Source organism: Eucyclogobius newberryi, unplaced genomic scaffold (assembly GCF_026437365.1).
Source record: "Eucyclogobius newberryi isolate DKJ021-1_F unplaced genomic scaffold, fEucNew1.0.hap1 SCAF_18, whole genome shotgun sequence".
Lineage (NCBI taxonomy): Eukaryota > Metazoa > Chordata > Actinopteri > Gobiiformes > Gobiidae > Eucyclogobius > Eucyclogobius newberryi.
The window spans coordinates 5,207,755-5,225,075 of NW_027315812.1; the positions used below are offsets into that span (position 1 = coordinate 5,207,755).

General features: G+C 44.2%; 1 protein-coding gene across 1 annotated transcript in view; it reads left to right on the forward strand.

Moving 5' to 3' along the window:
• Positions 1-3,350: 3,350 nt before the first annotated feature.
• The window catches only part of drosha (drosha ribonuclease III), a 210,482-nt gene continuing 196,511 nt past the window's right edge, over positions 3,351-17,321 (forward strand). Inside the window, exons 1-7 of the mRNA XM_072450415.1 lie at positions 3,351-3,487; positions 5,821-6,685; positions 8,034-8,102; positions 9,189-9,474; positions 11,099-11,240; positions 14,695-14,855; positions 16,413-16,493. Coding sequence (XP_072306516.1) covers positions 5,823-6,685; positions 8,034-8,102; positions 9,189-9,474; positions 11,099-11,240; positions 14,695-14,855; positions 16,413-16,493 — 1,602 coding nt within the window. The 5' untranslated portion in view covers positions 3,351-3,487; positions 5,821-5,822. The remainder of the gene's footprint in view (positions 3,488-5,820; positions 6,686-8,033; positions 8,103-9,188; positions 9,475-11,098; positions 11,241-14,694; positions 14,856-16,412; positions 16,494-17,321) is intronic.

A 17,321-nucleotide genomic window follows, 5' to 3' on the forward strand; every position in this document is an offset into this window, starting at 1 on the left:
CGTGACGTGTAGCGGCGTTGAGGTGTAGCAGCGTGACGTGTAGCGGTGTTGAGGTGTAGCGGCGTGACGTGTAGCGGCGTTGAGGTGTAGCGGCGTGACGTGTAGCGGCGTTGAGGTGTAGCAGCGTGACGTGTAGCGGTGTTGAGGTGTAGCGGCGTGACGTGTAGCGGCGTTGAGGTGTAGCGGCGTGACGTGTAGCGGTGTTGGGGTGTAGCGGCGTTGAGGTGTAGCGGCGTGACGTGTAGCGGCGTTGAGGTGTAGCGGCGTGACGTGTAGCGGCGTTGAGGTGTAGCGGCGTGACGTGTAGCGGCGTTGAGGTGTAGCGGCGTGACGTGTAGCGGTGTTGGGGTGTAGCGGCGTTGAGGTGTAGCGGCGTGACGTGTAGCGGAGTTGGGGTGTAGCGCCATTGAGGTGTAGCGGCGTGACGTGTAGCGCCGTTAAGGTGTAGCGCCGTGACGGGTAGCGGTGTTGGGGTGTAGCGGCGTTGAGGTGTAGCGGCGTGACGTGTAGCGGAGTTGGGGTGTAGCGCCATTGAGGTGTAGCGGCGTGACGTGTAGCGCCGTTGAGGTGTAGCGCCGTGACGGGTAGCGCCGTGATGTGTAGCGCAACGTGCAGCGCCGTGAGGTGGAGGCGGCTTCTGCTCGCGGAGGACTGCAAGCGGGGCGTCGCCGAGCTCCGGGGCTTCACAAATGACCAAGAACAAAAGCCCGGAACGTTCTCTTTTTCTGGGCGAGTCAACCTTCGTCAAAGCGCGCACAACAAGTAAAACTCTCTAGAAAAATAGCGCGAGCCCTAAACAGCGCCCTCTGCAGGCGACGGCGTGGACTCGAGGACGCAGCCTCGGTGTTCACGATGGCACGTCGCCTTTTGATGACATCACATCTGTTTTATAACTACTTCCTGTCATTTGAAAGATTTTACACCACCAAAGTCAGTCAAAAATAGAAAAACAAGAGAAGCTTCATGTGGACTTTAACTTTATTTTCTAAGAAGCAGGTGAAGGTTTCATGATGTGTCTTTAATTCCCGATGTAAACTGAACTGCAAAACGCTTCATCCTTGTAACACGACTGGACCGAGCTGCAAAGACGAAGAGTTTCTCGGAAAATGAACACTGGCTCGGGCGAGAGAGGCGAAAACAACCGGAAAAAGCAAACTTGAATCATCTTTTCGCATGTGATGAACAGACCTGTCTCTAACTATACTGTTTTCAGCTCGATGCGTTTGTTCTTTCAGAAATGTTTCATTAGCGGAGAACGCATTAGCGGAGTGAACCTCGTGTTCCCGCCGTTACTTTCAGCGCGTTAACAAACACTCGTCCCGTGACACGGAGAGAACTGAACGCCACGGGATAATCAGCCGTGTTCAGATGAATGATGAAAAATGAATGTCAAAAACCCACGTTCACAGAGAGCGGTGGGTTTTTTGGAGTGGTCTCGAGCAGGGCCGGTCTGTGGTCTCCGGGCCGGACGACGCGCCTCGACTGAACAGAATAAACCAGGACCAAAACAGGACTAAACCAGGGCTAAAACAGGTCTAAAACTGGACTAAACTGGACTAAAACAGGACTAAAACTGGACTAAAACTGGACTAAACCAGGACTAAACCAGGACTAAAACAGGTCTAAAACTGGACTAAACTGGACTAAAACAGGACTAAAACTGGACTAAACCAGGACTAAAACAGGTCTAAAACTGGACTAAACTGGACTAAAACAGGACTAAAACTGGACTAAAACTGAACTAAAGCAGGACTAAAACTGGACTAAAACAGGACTAAAACAGGACTAAAGCAGGACTAAAACAGGACTAAAACAGGACTAAAACAGGACTAAAACTGGACTAAAACAGGTCTAAAACAGGACTAAAGCAGGACTAAAAAAGGTCTAAAACAGGCCTAAAACTGGACTAAACCAGGACTAAAACAGGACTAAAGCAGGACGAAACTAGGATAAAACCAGGCCTAAAACTGGATTAAAACTGAACTAAAACAGGAATAAAACAGCCCTGAATAAGGTCTAAATCAGGTCTAAACTACTGTCTTTCTTTCTAGTTCAGCTGCTTCCAACATTCGAAAACAATTCCAATGAGTAAAATCACAGTCGCCCAATATTTTGATGCTTGAATTCACGATCCTCTGGACAGAAAAATATGAATTCTGCCACATTTTAAGCCAGTGTTTATTCCTCTGTTTGCAGGAGAGAGTTTTTCTCCCAGAGCAGCGTGGGCTTGGAAACATTTACACTTTGATCTGGTCCAGTGACCCGCGATGCACAAGGTTAACTTCTGCAGAGGCATCGTTAACGCCGAGCAAACACACAATAAACAAGTGCAGCACGTTTCCTCCACCGCCACGCAATAATCACACCTTCTGTGGCCTCAAGGGAAGTGAGAGGTTACACAATATACAAACTTGTCTTACATACAGTGAGTATTTATACAAACTCAGTCTAAGTATTCGAGTTTTCCACCGTGGAATGTGTAAAGTGAAAGAGCTGCCACCGTCTAATAAGTAAATAACAAATGTAAAGCTCTGTTTACTATTATATTTGTGGCTGACATCTATGTAAATGTAAATCACATCCCTCAGGACATTTGTGTGATGTCGATCCAATATCGATACCAATGAGTTTTGTGTTCAAAATGACTTTTCATGCTGTAATTTTATTTATGTTTTATCATATTGTGTCACTTTTATTGTTTTTCAGTATTTCTATCTTAATTAATTTAATTGATTTACTTCTGTCTTGCTATCTGTTGGTGTTTCTTTTTGTATGTCCTCTTCTATAAAAATGACCTCATAATTTAGTTTGGTTTGTTATTTATTAAGTCATAATCAGTACGTTTCAACGCTGCAACATTAAAAAATTGTGTTTTTAATTAATTTATTTTTACTTCACACATATTAAAATATACAAACATCTTTAAGACTCATCCAAAAATAATTTCTTTAAGATATATTTTTGTGCGCACGGGATTCTATGTTAAAATTTAAAAAGTTAATTTCATACACGTATTACATTGGAAATTCAGCATACAATGAGATGAAGCGAAATGAAATGTGCGCGCGGTTTCCGTGGTAACGCTGCATCAGTTCCGCATTCCGCTGCTGCTCCCTGGTGGACTCACGGAAGAAGTGCGCTTTTTACCGCCTTTAAAACAAATATATCATAAAACATAAGACATTTTTAAGCGTATTCGTGTAACACGGGATGGATTTATAATCTAGAAATATGAAGGAATACCAAATATTAACCTTTTTTATTTTTTAGGAAAATTGTAGTAGCGGGTTTCTCCGTGTCCGTCGCTGAAATCGGTCCGACCAGAACACGGGCGGTTGTTGGTTCCGTGTGACAGTCGCACATTGGAGCGGGAGCATTTCATATTTCTTTACACATTCAAAGCCGCTCGTCTTTTTTTAAAGTTCTCCGAAACTGCGGCGCGGGAAATGTGAATTAGCAGATTGTCTAAAGCACCAGAGTTTTGCAGGTAGGCTTTTTATTAGACTTTAAAAACGGACTGAGCTAGCCTGATGCTAAAGGCGCTAACCCATTGAGTTTGTCCGTGTGACATAAACACAGACTTCTCCTGCTTCTGCCAATTTAATATTTGACAAATTATAGGTTTAATCCGCTTTAGAGGTTGTTTTATAGCCACAGTAATTGTAAACTTTTTGGTCTGAAGAAACTATGGAAATTCTCACTAAACAAATGACACAAAGAGGAGAATATTACAGACAATTCTGTTTTTTGTGTGTGCAAACAACTGCATGATTTGTTATAAAGCAGAATTCATTTATTCATTCATTAAATTGGTCGGGATATGCATGCTTAATTAACATGAAACACGTGAAACCATTTTCAGTCAACTGGGGGATGTCAAGAATATTCTGACATCCCGGGATTATTCAAGTCATAATATATAATTGTAGGAACTAAAAACTAATAATTTTGAAACTTTTAGGAGCAATTTATGTCATTTCTATTCAATCTGGACCCTATAAAGTAAAAGCAGCAAAATGATTTTAATGTAGCTGTTTATATCAATATAACTATACTTTTGCCTTCAGAAAGTTTGTTGTCATGAATCTGGTCACATGGTATTGGGACAGTGTTTTAGACTGAAAGAAAATTAAGGATTTCACTTTTGTTGAGTTACAGGACAATAATTGTGAATAATCGTTCTATTGTGATGTTTTTCTCACAATATTTGTAAAAGTGAAAAGTGATATTGTGACCTCACTACTTTCAGCGTCTTCTGCAGAAAAAGTCTCAATGTGAAACGGTTGGACGGAGAGGAAATGCACAAAACAGACCGCCCCTTTAACTTGCTGCAGACCGCCCCTTTAAACCGCTGCAGACCGCCCCTTTAACCTGCTGCATACCGCCGCTTTAACCTGCTCTAGACCGCCCCTTTAAACCGCTGCAGACCGCCCCTTTAAACCGCTCTAGACCGCCCCTTTAAAGTGCTCTAGACCGCCCCTTTAAACCCCTGCAGACCGCCCCTTTAAAGCGCTCTAGACCGCCCCTTTAAAGTGCTCTAGACCGCCCCTTTAAACCCCTGCAGACCGCCCCTTTAAAGCGCTCTAGACCGCCCCTTTAAAGTGCTCTAGACCGCCCCTTTAAAGTGCTCTAGACCGCCCCTTTAAACCGCTCTAGACCGCCCCTTTAAAGTGCTCTAGCACGCCCCTTTAAAGTGCTCTAGACCTCCCCTTTAACCTGCTCTAGACCGCCCCTTTAAACCACTGCAGACCGCCCCTTTAAAGTGCTCTAGATCGCCCCTTTAAACCGCTCTAGACCGCCCCTTTAAAGTGCTCTAGACCGCCCCTTTAAACCGCTCTAGACCGCCCCTTTAAAGTGCTCTAGCACGCCCCTTTAACCTGCTCTAGACCGCCCCTTTAAACCACTGCAGACCGCCCCTTTAAAGTGCTCTAGACCGCCCCTTTAAACCGCTCTAGACCGCCCCTTTAAAGTGCTCTAGACCGCCCCTTTAACCTGCTCTAGACCGCCCCTTTAAACCACTGCTGACCGCCCCTTTAAAGTGCTCTAGACCGCCCCTTTAAAGTGCTCTAGACCGCCCCTTTAAAGTGTTCTAGACCGCCCCTTTAAAGTGCTCTAAACAGCCCCTTTAACCTGCTGCAGACCGCTCCTTTAAAGTGCTCTAGACCGCCCCTTTAAAGTGCTCTAGACCGCCCCTTTAAAGTGCTCTAAACAGCCCCTTTAACCTGCTGCAGACCGCTCCTTTAAAGTGCTCTAGACCGCCCCTTTAAAGTGCTCTAGACAGCCCCTTTAACCTGCTGCAGACCGCCCCTTTAAAGTGCTCTAGACCGCCCCTTTAAAGTGCTCTTGACCGCCCCTTTAAAGTGCTCTAGACAGCCCCTTTAACCTGCTGCAGACCGCCCCTTTAACCTGCTCTAGACCGCCCCTTTAAACCGCTGCAGACCGCCCCTTTAAACCGCTGCAGACCGCCCCTTTAACCTGCTCTAGACCACCCCTTTAAACCGCTCCAGACCGCCCCTTTAAACCGCTGCAGACCGCCCCTTTAAAGTGCTCTAGACCGCCCCTTTAAAGTGCTCTAGATCGCCCCTTTAAACCGCTCTAGACCGCCCCTTTAAAATGCTCTAGACCGCCCCTTTAAACCGCTCTAGACCGCCCCTTTAAAATGCTCTAGACCGCCCCTTTAAACCGCTCTAGACCGCCCCTTTAACCTGCTCTAGACCGCCCCTTTAAACCACTGCAGACCGCCCCTTTAAAGTGCTCTAGACAGCCCCTTTAACCTGCTGCAGACCGCCCCTTTAACCTGACTGAACTCTTGGTCCGCAGTGATGTCGTTCCACCAGGATCGCAGCGGGAGCCAGCAGCCGCAGCAGCCGCAGCAGCAGCAGCAGCCGCCTCAGCACGCCTCCTCTCAGCCGTACCACGCCCCAAACATCCGCCCTCCTCCGCCTCAACCGCCGGGCGTCCCCCCTCCTCCCGCTCTCCCCCCGTCTTACCCGTATGACGCGCAGTCCCACCCTCCCCCCGCTCCCGGGTACCACTACGGCATGCCGCCCCCGCACGCCGACTTCATGCATTACCCTCCTCCTCCTGCGGCGGCGCTCCCTCCCTCCTCCTCCCAGTCTCAAGCGCGAGCTCCTTTCGGCAAAACGCCGCAGATGCGACAGGGTTTCCCGGACGCCCCGCCCAACTTCCCCCCGCCCCCGCTGCCTCAGGGCGCCTACAACCCGTACATGCTGCCGCCGCCGCACCCGTCCATGCCTCCGCACCCGTCCATGCCTCCGCCCATGTCGCCCTCCCAGTCCGTGAACTACCCGCCGCCTTATTACGCGCCGCACCCGCCGTTCCCGCCGCCGCACTTCAACCCGGCGTACGCGCAGAACCCGGGCCCGCCCAAGCAGGACCCGGGTTTCCGGCACTTCAAGTACGACAAGCAGCAGCAGGACGGGGGCCGGAGGTCGCCCGAGCGGGGCTATGCCCGGCACGAGGAGCACCGGGCCAAGAGCTATGGTGGCTACGGGGGAGGTGACAGGCAAAAGGGGGCGGAGTATGGCAGGGGAGACGGGAAGGAGAGGGGGAGGAGTCCGGACAGGCGCGGCAGCGGCGGCGGCAGACCGGAGAGCGGGCGCTTCAGGCAGGACTACGACCGAGGGCGGAGCTCGCCGCGGCATCGGAGCAGAGACCGGAGCAGGTGAGGAGCACGAGGAGTCATGGCAACACTAAAGACCAGAACGTGGAGACGATCCGGTTAATCAATAATAATATTAATGATGATAATAAGAATGATGATAACGATGATGATAATAATCGATAATAATTGATAATAATAAAAATAATTATGATAATGATGATAATAATGATAACAATAAAAATAATTATGATAATAATAAAAATAATAATGGTGATAATAATAATAATGATTATGATGATAATACATATAATGATGATTATAATAAAAATAACGATGATAATAATGATGATAATGATGATGATAAAAAAGAACCAAAACATTATAATTTAGAGGCAAAATTAAGTATTTTTTGTTCAATTTATCGTCCAAAAAATAGACCTAAATGTGAAGAACTTTATTTTGTCTGTTTTTTCCCTCAAATTTAACTTTATTTTGTCTTTCAGAAAGTTTTTATAAAGTCGCTCACAAAGAACAAACGAGAGAATGAAGGAAAATTAAAGATTTCTCTATAACGAAATATGAATAATCATGAAATGGTGATGTTTTTTCTCACAATAATCATAAAACTTCTGGAGATTAAATTAACTAAATACAATTATAAACTCTGACATAAACTCTGATGATTTTAAGTATTCATAACAAAGAATAAGCAACGCTTGAATTTCCTGAGTTGAAATGTCTCTTTTTTTTTTCTGTCACAAAAGATGGAAAAGACACATTTCTCGCCTCAGAATTGTATTTCAGCTTCACAAACATTATAATTATTCGGTCAGTTTGTTATATATCTTTTATTAATTGCACGCGTGAACATTTCTTTAATAATTTGTCCAGTAAAACCTAAAAATAAAGACAAAAACGCTCTGATAATATCCTCTGAAATAGACAAATCATGTAAAATACAATCGTAAATGCATTTAACTACTATTACATAGATTTCTCCCTAAATTTGATTACCGTATTTTCTGGAGTATAAGTCGCACCAGCAATGCATAATGGACAAAAAAACGACATATATAAGTCTCACTGGAGTTTAAGTATAAATATAAGTATAAATCGCACCCCGGCCAAAACTATGAAAAAAAGGTGCGACTTATAGTCCGGAAAATACGGTAATACGATCAAAATTTTAATATAACGTTTTGACACATTTTGAGCTGGAGGAAATGTTTAGAATTTTGCAGTAACGATAAAAACTAGAACTTACTTTGTTTGTTTATTTATTTGTATATCTTAGTCTATTTTTTTCCTTTCATTCTGTGTCGTTTCCTGTTTTAGTTTGTGGTTTTCTTTCACGTTCTTCACCGTCAAAGGCGATCAAACTCACGGTTTCTTCTTCTCTCTTTCTCAGGGAGCGATATCGCCATCGAGACAGTCGCAGGTCGCCGTCTCCAGAGCGACACCGTAAACGAGCCCGAAGGTAAACGATCCGTTTAGCCGACATTCAGTCATTAGCGCAACATTTTCATCATTTTCATACGATTTGAGTCATAAAACCTCACGATCCTGCGCATGGACCAGGAAAGGATTATTCCATCACTAATGAGTTCATGACAGCTTGACAGCTGTTTAAATAATCGGTTGGTTGCGATTAATCAATTAATTTGACCCTAATCCACAAGTATCGATATGTTCAGAACAGTTTATACTCAATCTAGTATTTATTGTACGTTCTCGAGAAGTTTGTGTCAAAAGAAAGAAAATGGGCTTTTTCTGGATATTTTTACAGTGTATTATTGTTTGTCTTATTTATAAATGTTTTTTACAGTGTTTTATTGTTTGTTTTATTAGTTTAGTTCTTTATATATTCAGTGTGTTTTTGTGCGTTGTCACTAAAGCGTGTCATTAAAAGTAAAAGTGCGTTTTTTGGATTTAGATTGATATTGTAGAGTTTTGGGATTTGAGTGAAATAAACAAACAAAAATGAGCTTCAACGTGTTTTTTGTGATCGGGTTTTCATTATTCTAATTTAACGTAAAAGTAAATAAATAAAAACGGCAATCAAAATGATGGACGCGCATAAATGAATCAGCCAAACAGAATATAAAAACGAAACACAAAGAAGACACAAAACAGCAAATGAATAAAATAAAACCAAAAAGAAATAAAACCAAGAAGAATAAAAAAAGGACAAAAGAAGCAACAAAAAGAAAACACAAAACAGTGACAAAAAGGAAAAGAAACGAAAAATAAACGAAACCAAGAAGAATAAATAAATAATAAAGAGACAGAAGAATAAAAAAGAAACAAAAAAAGATAAAACAAGAAACAAAAAAAGAAACAAGATCAAATAGAAAAAAAATTAAGCAAACAAAATGAAACAAACAAAACAAACACAAAAAGTGTCCACATTAACAAAAACAACAGCTGATCAGGAAATGCAGACAAAATCTTAAAGTAGCCGCAGGAATAAAATAAAAATAAAATGCATAAAAATGATTCAACACCTTTTTACGTTCATAAGTTCATGGCGTCCATGACAACACTTCCTCTGTTCTTCTTTCAGCCGCTCTTCGAGCCGCGACCGTAAGCGCGGGCGATGGGAGGACGAGCGCGACAGGAGGTCAAAGAGTTCCTCCTCCAAAGACAGCAGGGGGCACTGTTCTGTCCGAGGCCGAGACTCCGAGGAGAGCGCCACCGAGCGAGAACGAGAGAAGGAGCGAGAGAAGGAGCGAGAGAAGGAGCGAGAGAAGGGAGACGAGGAGAAGGACGAGGAGGAGCTGCTCAAACCCTCATGGATCCGCTGCACTCACGCCGAGAACTTCTACTCCAACGACCCCATGGACCAAGTGGTACTGACGCCATCGACACGCCATCGACACGCCATCGACACGCCATCGACACGCCATCGACACGCCATCGACACGCCTTCGACGCACCATCAACACGCCATCAACACGACATCAACACGCCATCGACACGCCATAAACACGCCTTAAACGCACCTTCGACACGACATCAACACTTCATCAACACGCGATCAATACGCCTTCAATACGCCTTCAACAAGCCATAAACACGCCATCAACACGCCTTCGACACGACATCAACACTCCATCGACACGCCTTCAACATGCCATCGACACGCCTTCGACACGCCTTCAACACGCCTTAAACGCACCTTCGACACGACATCAACACTTCATCAACACGCGATCAATACGCCTTCAATACGCCTTCAACAAGCCATAAACACGCCATCAACACGCCTTCGACACGACATCAACACTCCATCAACACGCCTTCAACATGCCATCGACACGCCTACGACACGGCTTCGACACAACATCGACACGCCATCGACACGCCTACGACACGCCTACGACACGGCTTCGACACAACATCGACACGCCATTGACACGCCTACGACACGGCTTCGACACAACATCGTCACGCCATCGACACGACATCGTCACGCCATCGACATGTCTACGACACGGCTTCGACACAACATCGTCACGCCATCGACACGCCTTCGACACGCCATCAACACGCCATCGACACGCCTTCGACACGTCTTCGACACGCCATCGACACGCCTTCAACACACCTTTGACACAGCTTTGACACAGCTTCGACACGCCTTCGACACGCCTTCGACACGCCATCAACATGTTTTCAACGACACGCCATCAACACGCCATTAATACGCCATACACACGCCTTCGACACGCCATTGACACGTCTTCCACACGTCTTCAACACGCTATACACACGCCTTCGACACGTCTTCAACACGCCATCAACCCGCTTTCAACGACACATCTTCAACACGCCATACACACGCCATCGACACGCCTTCAACACGCAATCAACACGCCATTAACACACCATACACACGCCTTCGACACGTCTTCAACACGCCATCAACACGTCTTCAACACGCCATCAACACGCTTTCAACGACACGTCTTCAACACGCCATACACACGCCTTCGACACGTCTTCAACACGCCATCAACACGTCTTCAACACGCCATCAACACGCTTTCAACGACACGTCTTCAACACGCCATACACACGCCTACGACATCGTCACGCCATCTACACTTCATCAACATGCCTTCGACACGCCTTCGTCACGCCTTCGTCACGCCTTCGACACGCCTTCGACACCCCATCGACATGCTTTAGTCCTGTTCACGAGCCTCACCAAACACTCAGTTTAACATTTACCTGTGACGTCACTGTTTTTGACTCCATAAATCATCTCCAGACTCGTTTTGAGACTTTCTCCCATCTTAATCATGATCTGAACCACTTGAAATGCGTTGAAATGTTAAACCGTGTGTAATTCCACCTGCGGCCTGTAGATGGCACAGAGACACAGCTAGTCCAGTGGGAAACGGCAAATGTAAAGTAATGACATGTGTAGTTGAGTGTATGTTTACTTCATCCTCTTCCTTTCCGTTCCAGGGCGACTCCACCGTTGTCGGGACGAGCAAACTCCGGAACCTTTACGATCGTTTTGAAGAAGAGCTCGGGAGGCGGCAGGAGCGGGCCAAAGAGGCGCGGCCCAAATGGGACCCGCCCAAGACCAAACTGGACGAGGATCACGGTGCGTTAACGAAGGGAATAATTCAGTGATGATGATTTTAGAAGCAAAATTTCGTCTTTTTTATCAGTCTATCGTCCAAAAAATAGAGTTAAACGTTAAGAACTTTTTTATCTGGCTGTTTTTGTCATATTTAACTATATTTTGTCTTTCGGAAAGTTTAATTTTGTAAAACGACAAACACGAGAATGAAAGAAAATTAAAGATTTCACTTTTGTTTGGTCTCAATAATCGTGAATAATCATTAAATCGTGATGTTTTTTTTCACACAATAATCGTAACGTTAACATTTTATATCGTGACATCCCTCGATACAATTACAACACATTTAACTTTTATGAAATTATTAAATTCGAGTTGATACAGCCAGTTTTAAAATAATATTTTGATACATTACAGTATTTTCTGTGTGTGATAAAACCAATAAGCAGACCTTATGGGAAACTAGGAATCAACAAATATTTATCTTATTTAATTTATTATTATTATTATTTTTTTAAATTTCATGTTTTTATTTATTTTATTGTATTTATTGTATTTATTTTATTTGTTTCATTTTTTTTAATTTTTTTAATTTTAAGATTGTATTTATTTTATGCATTTTATTTATTTTATTTTAATTATTTCATTTTTTTTTTCCATAACATATAAAAGACATTATCAGTGACGAACAGTGCTTCTCAATTATTTTCTGTCACGCCCCCCCAGGAAGAAGAAAACACTTCGCCCCCCCCCACTCTCTGCCGCGACTATAAATCATATAATTTGTCTATAAAATTGTTATCAGACTTATAACAATGGTGTTAGGTGTGCTTATAATATAATGAGGCTGCACCTTGCACATTGAAGACTTATTAACAGTAAAGAAAACAACAAAAAAGAGAACAGAACTATAGGTCAAATTAAAACGAAGACTAACTTTATTAGCATTGTTTTGTAGTCTGTAACAGAAAAGTGCAATAAAGTGAATTTAGACACAATAAACACACTGGTCTTTCCTCGTGCGTGTGAAACCAAGTGAAACCAAGCGCTACGTACGTTTTGTCGCATCTCCTCGTCTTGGCATTCTAGAGCCTGTCGTTTGTCTCTTGAGGGGTTGTTCACGGAGTTTTACATTTCCCGTTCTGTGCCGTCTGCGCCCCAAAACAATACAGTAGAACAGTATCGATACCTGAGCGCATTGATTCAGTGGCGCTCGCGCTGACAATACGGCCGCCACTGCCACCTACTGTAGAGTGTGTGCAATTACACGTTATTTCAGCGTGGCAAAAAAGCAAGGTCCCGGGGTCAGACGCCCCCCCCCTAGCATCGCACCGCTCCCCCTCCAGGCGGTCGCGCCCCACTATTTGAGAAGGACTGAGTTAAACCAAGGATGAATCAAAAGGAGCAGAAAGAAGAAACGTCTTCAGCCCTTTTTCAACTTAAACATTATATTTGAATAAACGTTTGCAATAAAGTCACAAACAAAAATACATTGTAAACAGATTTATGGTCAAAACCAGATGCTCATTTTAACATAAATACACATACAAATATAAAAAACACTGGAGCTGGAACAAGAACACACTAAGAATAAAGAACGTCACTATTCATTTGTGTCGATAATTTTTGTTTTTTCAATATAATCCGTGTTTTGAGCCAAAATTTAGTTTATTTTTTGTCTCTTGGCAACACTCATGAAAATACTACAGCACAAGCCACTGTCACATGCAACTTGTCCACTAGAGGGAGCCAAAGTTAAGCTAAAAAGCCATTCTTTCAACTGCAAAAGGGTTAATTCTTTTTTCTTTTTCTTTTTGACATGATTTCTCCTTTGTACAAATAAATAAAAAAAACGAATTAATTTATCACATAATTACACAGGAGCTCAATTAAAACATCAGTAAATAAGCAAATGCAGTAGTAGTAAAAAATATAAATAGTACTTATTAAAGTTGCACTGTAGTGGACCAAACAATGAACATATACTTAATGAAGTCTCCAAAATAATTGAAATAATACCATAACTTGATAAGAAACGATAACTGACTATGATCAAACAGAGGGGTTTGAATACAAAAAGGACTGACCCAAAATGAACACAAGAGGGAGACATTGCACTAAAGAGACACAATAAAATGACAAATGTAACAAATGATATTAACTCTCTTCCAATAGTGACTCCTCCTCCCAGCCTGGCAAAAGAAACGAGTGTAAACAACAAATTCAGACTAAGATTAATAAGTAACAAGTGTGTGATGCCAAAAATAAGTCTCTGAACAAATTACCGTATTTTCCGGAGTATAAGTAGCCAAAAAATGCATAATAGAGAAGAAAAAAGCATATATAAGCTGCACTGGTGTATGAAATGCAGTTGCAAGTGTGAAAATAACAAGTTGCTCCGGATTAACAAGTCGCTCCGTATAAATATAAGTATAAGTCGCACCCCGGGCAAAAATATGTAAAAAGGTGCGACTTATAGTCTGAAAAATACGGTAATAAAATGTCTACAGATCTAAATTGGAGTTGGCAGTCTTTATGCAGATTTAGACGGTTTCAAAGGGAGATTTCGATGTGATTGCGACTAATCCTTCAGCCTTTACGAGCCGGGTCATCTCTCTGAAGATGGAGGCGCTTAACGTCGTCCTGTAGAACGTTCCGAAGCGCGGTTGTAACGTCTCCGGAGCGTGTGTGGCGTCTCCTGAGCGGGTGTGGCGTCTCCGGAGCGGGTGTGGAGTCTCTGGAGCGGGTGTGGAGTCTCCGGAGCGGGTGTGGCGTCTCCGGAGCGGGTGTGGCGTCTCCGGAGCGGGTGTGGAGTCTCCGGAGCGGGTGTGGAGTCTCCGGAGCGGGTGTGGAGTCTCCGGAGCGGGTGTGGCGTCTCCTGAGCGGGTGTGGCGTCTCCGGAGCGGGTGTGGAGTCTCCGGAGCGGGTGTGGCGTCTCCGGAGCGGGGGTGTGGCGTCTCCGGAGCGAGTGTGGCGTCTCCGGAGCGGGTGTGGCGTCTCCGGAGCGGGGGTGTGGCGTCTCCGGAGCGGGTGTGGCGTCTCCGGAGCGGGTGTGGAGTCTCCGGAGCGAGTGTGGCGTCTCCGGAGCGAGTGTGGCGTCTCCGGAGCGGGGGTGTGGCGTCTCCGGAGCGGGGGCGTGGCGTCTCCGGAGCGGGTGTGGCGTCTCCGGAGCGGGCGTGGCGTCTCCGGAGCGGGCGTGGCGTCTCCGGAGCGGGGGTGTGACGTCTCCGGAGCGGGGGTGTGGCGTCTCCGGAGCGGGGGTGTGACGTCTCCGGAGCGGGGGTGTGGCGTCTCCGGAGCGGGTGTGACGTCTCCGGAGCGGGGGTGTGGCGTCTCCGGAGCGGGGGTGTGACGTCTCCGGAGCGGGGGTGTGACGTCTCCGGAGCGGGGGTGTGACGTCTCCGGAGCGGGGGTGTGGCGTCTCCGGAGCGGGCGTGGCGTCTCCCGTGTTGTAAGCGGCGCGTCTCTGTTGCAGGCGGCTGCAGCAGCGAGTCGGAGTGCGAGTCGGACGGCGAGGGAAGCTCCTGCTCCTCGTCCTCGGACTCGGAGGTGTTCGACGTGATCGCCGAGATCAAGAGGAAGAAGGCCCATCCCGACCGGCTCCACGAGGAGCTGTGGTACAACGACCCGGGCCAGGTGAGGGGCGGGGACGCTGTGACGGGAACGCTGTGCTTTCGTCTGATTGGCACAGTTCTAGCCCCATGTAGAGTCTGAACTCCAGACATTCTTTTGTTCCTTTTATTTCTTCACCAGTTATAGTTCAGTGTAAACAGTTTGTTGTTTTTTTCATTGTTGACATTGTTTACATTGTCATACCTCCCCCTCCCCTTGGGTTGTCATCGGTTTTATTTAATTATTTTTATTTAATTTATCAACAAATAAATGAACATAAACACAATAGATTTATTTTATTTATTTTATTGTATTTATTGTATTTTATTTATTTCATTTATTTTGTTTATTTTATTTTGTTTAGTTTATTTCATTTATTTGACTTATTTTATTACATTTTATTATGTTTTTTTAATTTTATGTATATATTTTCATTTTTAAATAATTGCATTTGATTAAATTTACAGTACCATTTCATTTTTTCTCTGAATGGAGTTTTTACATTTTTACATTGTTAATTACCACAACAATCGGCAATCCCATTTTACACTGCAGTGCATCCAAGATACATACACTTCCCGACTTTATACATATACACATACTGACTTTATACATATACACATACTGACTTTATACATATACACATACTGACTTTATACATATACACATACTGACTTTATACATATACACATACTGACTTTATACATATACACATACTGACTTTATACATATACACATACTGACTTTATACATATACACATACTGACTTTATACATATACACATACTGACTTTATACATATACACATACTGACTTTATACATATACACATACTGACTTTATACATATACACATACTGACTTTATACATATACACATACTGACTTTATACATATACACATACTGACTTTATACATATACACATACTGACTTTATACATATACACATACTGACTTTATACATATACACATACTGACTTTATACATATACACATACTGACTTTATACATATACACATACTGACTTTATACATATACACATACTGACTTTATACATATACACATACTGACTTTATACATATACACATACTGACTTTATACATATACACATACTGACTTTATACATATACACATACTGACTTTATACATATACACATACTGACTTTATACATATACACATACTGACTTTATACATATACACATACTGACTTTATACATATACACATACTGACTTTATACATATACACATACTGACTTTATACATATACACATACTGACTTTATACATATACACATACTGACTTTATACATATACACATACTGACTTTATACATATACACATACTGACTTTATACATATACACATACTGACTTTATACATATACACATACTGACTTTATACATATACACATACTGACTTTATACATATACACATACTGACTTTATACATATACACATACTGACTTTGTGCGCCTTTGTTACTCTTATAATGTTTTTAAATCCTGCAGACATAACTTTAAATCATTCTCTTGTATAACTTTAAATTGTATAAACATCATAGGGTCTTTAATCCTTCTGTTGTGTCTAGATGAACGACGGGCCCCTGTGTAAGTGCAGCGCTAAAGCCCGACGCACCGGGATCCGCCACAGCATTTACCCCGGAGAACAGGTGAGCATTTACCCCGGAGAACAGGTGAGCATTTACCCCGGAGAACAGGTGAGCATTTACCCCGGAGAACAGGTGAGCATTTACCCCGGAGAACAGGTGAGCATTTACCCCGGAGAACAGGTGAGCATTTACCCCGGAGAACAGGTGAGCATTTACCCCGGAGAACAGGTGAGCATTTACCCCGGAGAACAGGTGAGCATTTACCCCGGAGAACAGGTGAGCATTTACCCCGGAGAACAGGTGAGCATTTACCCCGGAGAACAGGTGAGCATTTACCCCGGAGAACAGGTGAGCATTTACCCCGGAGAACAGGTGAGCATTTACCCCGGAGAACAGGTGAGCATTTACCCCGGAGAACAGGTGAGCATTTACCCCGGAGAACAGGTGAGCATTTACCCCGGAGAACAGGTGAGCATTTACCCCGGAGAACAGGTGAGCATTTACCCCGGAGAACAGGTGAGCATTTACCCCGGAGAACAGGTGAGCATTTACCCCGGAGAACAGGTGAGCATTTACCCCGGAGAACAGGTGAGCATTTACCCCGGAGAACAGGTGAGCATTTACCCCGGAGAACAGGTGAGCATTTACCCCGGAGAACAGGTGAGCATTTACCCCGGAGAACAGGTGAGCATTTACCCCGGAGAACAGGTGAGCATTTACCCCGGAGAACAGGTGAGCATTTACCCCGGAGAACAGGTGAGCATTTACCCCGGAGAACAGGTGAGCATTTACCCCGGAGAACAGGTGAGCATTTACCCCGGAGAACAGGTGAGCATTTACCCCGGAGAACAGGTGAGCATTTACCCCGGAGAACAGGTGAGCATTTAC